We start from the raw sequence: 6,887 nt of genomic DNA, 5'->3' as shown, positions 1-6,887 counted from the left end.
AAGGTTGAAGTAGTGGTTCATGGAAGAGTTAAAAACAGTAGAAGAAAAATGGGAGTGGACTTAGGCTCTAATTTTATTTTCCTGGACAACACCGTCTAGACAAAAATTAATTATCTAGGAAGCTATCCACTAAATATATACCATATTTTTTTACTTAATGAGATCACAATGACATCCTAATTATACAAGGGATGACAGACAAAAAACCTGTTTCTTTTGTTGTGCTGCTAAGTGCTAATGCTATGCTACACAAGTGTAAAACTTTGGGTTAACTAGTTCATTTGTGCTTGTAACCTAGATCGTGAAAGTTGTAGAAGGAAGACTAATCTCTCTTTCTTGTAACCTAGGTTAACTTGTTTGGGTTGAACTAGTTTTTGTGATTGTACTTTCATCCACTCTATGCATCTCAAAACTAATCTTTCTTGCTTAGCCTCATTTTTGTGAGTAATAAATTGGGTAAAATTTAAAAGTATGATCGCAATGAGCTATGATGGAATAAATGTAGAAAAATTTGTACAATTGTAGCATTGATGGAACAAATTGTGAGGTTTGGCCATAAGATCAAGCCAACAGTGCCTACTGTTTGTGGTTGTCTTTCACTCAACACTACACAATGTCTTTTTCCATAGTAGCACCAAGAAGATTTGCATAAAGGAACTCTCATTCTTGAAGTACACTGGACTTTTTTAAAAAACACATTAATCTATACAACAGAAGGTCTAATTAGGAGAAACAAGTAGACACAAAGATATATAGAATTTTTAAGCTAATGGGGAAAAATTGTTTATCTAACTTAAGTCTTGAATTGCTTTATGATTTTGCATTCTAATATACTATATATTATATCCTGAAACTCTTAACTGTTCGAAACCAATGCCATTACAGCTTTCTGAACTCCAGCAGCATATGATAACATAATAATCAAACACATAAATTCTCCTAACGGAAAAGTACAGACTAGTTACCTCTTAATGGAAAATCAATCACGTTAATTTGAGTTGGTCAAGTGATATATCCATGCAAAAAAGAGAAGAGAGAAAAAAGCATTCAAGTTATAATACTAATCAAGAGAAGAGGGGAGCCTAAAACCGATGGTGGTGGGGATGAGAGGCAAGGACTGGTACCGGCAACGAGAAGCTAGGGCTCTAGACGACAGTGACGAGCACAAACAGAGCCAATGATGACCAACTGTGATAGGAAATGGCTTTGGACAAAAAGGTTTGGGCGCGAATGGGATGAGAATAATAATGTTTGAGCTTTAATTTATTATTAGGGTCAACATTGGTTTATTTTAAAATTATTGTTAATAGGCGACCCTCAATATCGGTTCTAAGAAAAATTGATGTTGATGCGTGATGAACAACATTAATGCTAAATAAAACCGATGTTGAGTTTAATACTTAACATCAGTTTTTCTAGAACCGATATTAACAATGTTCTCTTATTTATAATAATGTCACTGCCACCAATCTGTTAACATCAATTTTTATATAAATCGATGTTAATTGAATGTAAAATGTATGTTTTGTAGTAGTGATTTAACGAGAGAACTAATTTGTTGCACTTTTTGCACACTTAAATATTAAATTTGTATTTTTCATCTTTTAGGAATCAATTTGTGACATATCACATTATTGAAAAAGAATTTGGTTATTTACCTAGTAAAGATTATATAAATATTCATATTAAATAACTTTTTTTTTCTAGGGCCTAAAGCATGGGCTTTAACAACTTTATGCTTGGGTCAACCCTGACTTACTCTTGCTTTAGGCCTAAAATAAATAAAATTTCAAAAACTTTTACTTATTATTAATATTATCTTTCTAAAAAGTAATTAAATAAAAATTATTAACTTATCAATAGGAAATATTTAAAATGAAGATATATTCTTATAATAAAAAAATGAAGATATATTCTTTTAAAATAAGTATCTCATTTTATCATTTTCTCTCTTAATTAGTAAGTAGTCTATTTATATCTTTAGTTGAATTTTTAATATTGTTAATAATATTAGTTAATTTTAATTTTTTTACTACTAAACATTTTAAAGGGGGGCGGGGGGAAATCCAAAACTTATGTTTTGTACCGACACTATAATTGTTCACAAATTTTAATTAAGAAAATAACACAGTAACTTTCACCTATTTTTCTTGTGATGAAATCCCAAACTTATGTTTTGTACAGACATTATAATTGTTTCCAAATTTTAATTAAGAAAATACCACAGTAACTTTCACCTAATTTCCTTTGCCTCCCAACATTAGTACTAGTATTTCTTTTGTTTTTTGCAATAATATAGCAATATTTTTATATATATACGAGAATAAGTGAGAAATTTAATATTAGTAGAAACTTAAACTTTTTTAGAATTAAAAGTTTTAAAAATAATTTTATAAGTAAAAATAATACACCATTTGGTATACTCAATTATTTAAAAAGCCTTAACTCTTTTATATGCATTTATCACTTATAAAATTACATAAGCAATTTTATATAGAAACTTTTTCTTTAGGAGAAAGAGGATTTTCAAAAATAAAAATAAAAATTGAAATCCAAAAATAAGATTAATAGTATTTAAATAAAGTTAAATAAATTAACCTTATTATCGGAAAGAAATTATTAAAAAAATATTACAATATATAATTTAATAAGTAATTTTACATCCCAAAAAGTTAAAATAAATAAATAAAAAAAGTCACATCGTTAGTATCGCTTTAAGTCCAGACAAATGTTATAAGCTGGACAACAAACTTCGAAATTTCAAAACGAAAATTCTAGGTGGAGTTTTATAGTTAAAATCATTTCATCTCCTAAAATCCTAATACCAAAAAAAAAAACTTCTAAAACTCAATTTAATGAGTTTCATAGCTAAATTTATTCAAACATAATCTATCTAACTGACAGTAAGCAAATTCAGCCATGTAAAAAAACGGTTTTCTCTTTTATCAATTATGTGTTCATCATGGTCATTAATATAATTAACGAATTCTTTCCAGAATTAAGATCGATATCCTCTCAAATTCAGAATTCACAAATACAAAAGTTTGGTTTGTATGACATTTCAATATGGTAATAATATGGCTTGAGATTTCTGCTTTAATTTATTTAACAGATCGATAATGAAGTTTACTAGCAATTAAATAAAAAGGAGTCCGAAGCCTTCATTATCTTAATGTAACCACATATTGAGAACCATATATGGTTATGTAATATTTCTTCCAACGTTGACACTCAAGCAAAAATGTAAGAACTTTTTTTTGTTAAATTTTTGTTCACTACTGTAACATTCACAGGGCAATGACATTGTGGAATGTAATTGTGCAATTACGTATTGCTAGTTTGCTACCTCCTCATATTAATTATATTGTTGCCCAGCACAACCTTAAATTTGCAGCATGTCACATTCCAGATTTGTATATAATTAATTTAACATACATAAGATAAATAAGAATGTGAAATACACACGCACACACACAAGTTTCAGTTTTGGCTGCTTACCTTCAAGTTAGCTTAATAAATTTACCCCTTACCCTAATTATCCGCACATGCATGTTGTTCCATTAACCACCGTCTCTTAAATTTGTAAGATACTATCACATATAATTTTTTACTCAGGACTAAACACAATCTAGCTTGTTCACAATTCACTATGAAATCAAGGTTTATCATCAACCAGTACAAGCCTCAACTTTAATTCATACACCTTTTCATATATCTTACAGCAAGTCTTTTATGACCCATATATGTAGAACACCAAAGCACTTAAGCTAAACCAACAACTTAACAATAGGACTTAGAGATTAGAGATTTATCATACAAACACATTTTCAACATTACAAACCGAAACCACACATCATCTAGACACTTCCAGTCAAACTAAATAACTAATCAAAACCCTTTCCAAGATCATACAAGAAGTTAAGGCTTTCCAGGAGATTTTGGATCATGGGCTGGATTTGGTCTTGTTCCGGGGTAGTCCACAATATCCATCAACATTCTGCTCTCTACAATCCCTTCTTTCATTTCTTCCTCGCTATTCCTTAACCGCATAACTGGATCCTCCTGCAGGTTAAAAGATATCATTTGCTATACTGAATCAAAAGAAAAAAACAACAACAATAATAATAATAATAATAATAATAATAATAATAATAATAATAATAATAATAATAATAATAATAATAATAATAATAATAATTATTATTATTATTATTATTAGGAGTTATCAGTTACCGATGAAAATAATAACCGATATCTCATTTTTTTTTATTCGTACAAATCAAACTTAAATATCATGAGTACACACTGCTCAACTAATTAAACTAAACTCCCTCATAAGCGGTACCCCATATATATGACAAAATGAAAATGGCTTTATAATTTAGGTTATAATTTGTTGAATTGGATTTTCTTAGGGAAATCAGAAGTTGGAATCTTTCTATGAACTTTTTTCTTTTATTTTTTCTTAAGATAATAATTTCAACTATTAAGTAGTTCCGACAGAAACTGATTTTGTCATGTAGTTAGGGCACAAGACATGGCCATGTCCCCTTCGAGGATAATTATCTTAGATATCTTGTTTTTTATGGAGTTTTCGGGACATATATGTGGCAAAAAAAAATGTCCTTGAGAGAAAAAAGGAACCTGCAAGGAGAGAGAGAGAGAGAGGACCTTAGCCAGAAGATCTTGCACTAAAGGATCAATTTTCCCAATCATGGAGCTTCCTATAAAATTTACAATTTAACATGATGAATCAGATTGTAATAACCCTGAATTAATACATTAACAACTTTTAAAAATAAAATAAAAAATACATTAATAAAACCATTAAAAGTTCTGCATCAAACCCTTGAAACTTACTGATTGCAGGAACAGCAGCAACAAATACAACGCAGGAAAGAGTCAGAAGAACAAGAAGAAACCTAAAGAGGGCATTCTTATCCATGATATCAGTGTAGATATCTATAGAAAGAGAGGGATATAATGAGCGATTGAAAGAAAAGGGAGAAATAGAAGAGCAAAGCTTTGTGAGATGACCTAGGGGAAGGGCCAAGAGGGTCCTTATATGGAGGAGAAAGGCTAACACTCCGTCATTAAAATATCACCAAAGAATATAAACAACACTTCCATTTGCATTATTACAAAGTAATGTGTACGGAGTATATAGTTAAATCCTTTGGGGTTTCCTCCAACTTTTTAGTTATATAATTCGTAATGTTTTTATTAAAGATAAACTAAACAAGTATTTACCGGTTACTACCATAAAACCACACCGTGGGATTTGTTTCCTACTACATTACTCACTCATGTCAAATCAATTAATAGCTTCTTTAGTTTCACATTTAGAATGTGATTTTAAAAAAAACTTATAGCATGATTTCTTATTTCTTAACAGGTTTCTAACACTATATATAACCATATTTAACAAAAGAGAAATTCTAGTTATGAAACCCTTAAATTTACGGATTTTGGTACTGTTATTGAGAATCATTATTTCTTCTTTTTTTTAATATAATAAACGAGAACTTCATTTTCTCTTGTTAATTATGCATAATTAAATTGGTATCGTTAAGGAATTTGTTCAATATACAAGGGATGCTCCAATGAATGTATGCAGGGAGAAGCATAAGCATCAGTGGTATGATTGGCACTAATTTGTTAATAACAATGAGCGGTGCATATAAACAATAACAACAGTAAAATTTTATCCAATTAAATAACATTGGTTACATGAATATATGACGTCGTTCAACACGGTTAAAAATTAAAGTTTAAAAAAATATTACACTTTATGTTTTCTATATATTACGTACGTTCTTATGTATAACACTCCATTTACGTAGGTAACAAATGAATTTTTATATATATGATTTAACGAGCTCATGTTCTTTGTCGAAGCTACTAGAGAATGTAAGTTCTTTTCCTTTCAATAATTATCATCCTATAGATCATGCCATATTAGACTTATCAAAAGTCATATATATTCAATGGCACTGAATTGAGTTGGAGCTAACAAAAGTCAGCTATGCGCATGATATATTCAAATGCTTTTCACCTCACACATTTTTGAAATGACACGCTTGTTCAGTAGTGTTCTGGGTTAGTTACCACTCACAATAGTTATTGGGAGTCAGAGAATTAGGTCTATGTACCATTTTGAGCAACAGAATATCAATATAATATTATTACACATTGCAGTTTTAACTTTAATTTAAGAAAAAAAACTGAAGGTCAAACATATGAATCCCATTAAATTAACTATCACAAAAATGAAGAACCCTACTACTGTTTCATATCCACTAACGGTGGCGATGCTATTTTGAACAAACACCTGTCAGTATATGAAACGATATTTTCTTTTTATGATTATATATGAAACGATATAGTAGTAAGAAAAAGAACATAATCTAACATCTAACATGTGATACATATGAAAGATTAATAGAATATATAGTAGCATTGCCGTCCAATTAATTAGGTAGAGCCCCTCAAGAGAATAACCTGCATAATTGACATCTCCACGCTTGCATTAACAATTTGGTCCAGATACCAAATCTTTGATGATTTTTCATGTACCGTGTAAAGCAGATCTAACATTCGTTTCCAGTCCCACTTTAGCTTTAAAATTCTTATGATGAAAAAAGTTTTGCATACATAGCGTATGGAGAAAAAACAAACTATAATTTTTGCTGTTTTTTCTAGGTTCTCATAATGTTCCCGGATATCTACATGACATTCTTATTATATTCACAAACATTAATTAGTGAGCAACATATATACAGTATAATTGTAAAGGGAATTAGCAGACGGATTGTATTATTATAAGCTTCAATAATTGGCACTTGTTAGGGTGACACGAAGGGATGATATGTATATATTACAATAAA

At 29.6% G+C, this 6,887-nt stretch overlaps 1 protein-coding gene across 2 annotated transcripts; it reads right to left on the bottom strand.

The window, feature by feature from the left end:
* Nucleotides 1–3,633: 3,633 nt before the first annotated feature.
* LOC100527025 (uncharacterized) lies at nt 3,634–5,071 on the bottom strand. 2 transcript variants are annotated; one of them, NM_001250557.2, is given in 3 exon segments: nt 3,634–4,062; nt 4,672–4,724; nt 4,861–5,034. In NM_001250557.2, coding segments are annotated over 3 exon segments (282 nt in total). In that variant the 5' UTR covers nt 4,946–5,034; the 3' UTR covers nt 3,634–3,918.
* Between the last annotated feature and the right edge of the window lie 1,816 nt (nt 5,072–6,887).

This window comes from Glycine max, chromosome 19 (assembly GCF_000004515.6).
Source record: "Glycine max cultivar Williams 82 chromosome 19, Glycine_max_v4.0, whole genome shotgun sequence".
Lineage (NCBI taxonomy): Eukaryota > Viridiplantae > Streptophyta > Magnoliopsida > Fabales > Fabaceae > Glycine > Glycine max.
Note: the sequence above shows the minus strand (reverse complement) of the source record. Positions and strands in the feature narration are given on the sequence as shown.

What these genes read in the sequence shown, in the direction of transcription:
- LOC100527025 (XM_006603610.4), bottom strand. Translation starts at nt 4,945, where the DNA reads ATGGATAAGAATGCCCTCTTTAGGTTTCTTCTTGTTCTTCTGACTCTT. An exon ending in TGCTGCTGTTCCTGCAATCA is followed by an intron (nt 4,725 to 4,860) that starts GTAAGTTTCAAG and finishes TAAATTTTATAG; the next exon opens with GAAGCTCCATGATTGGGAAA. An exon ending in CTCTCTCTCTCTCCTTGCAG is followed by an intron (nt 4,063 to 4,644) that starts GTTCCTTTTTTC and finishes TTTAACCTGCAG; the next exon opens with GAGGATCCAGTTATGCGGTT.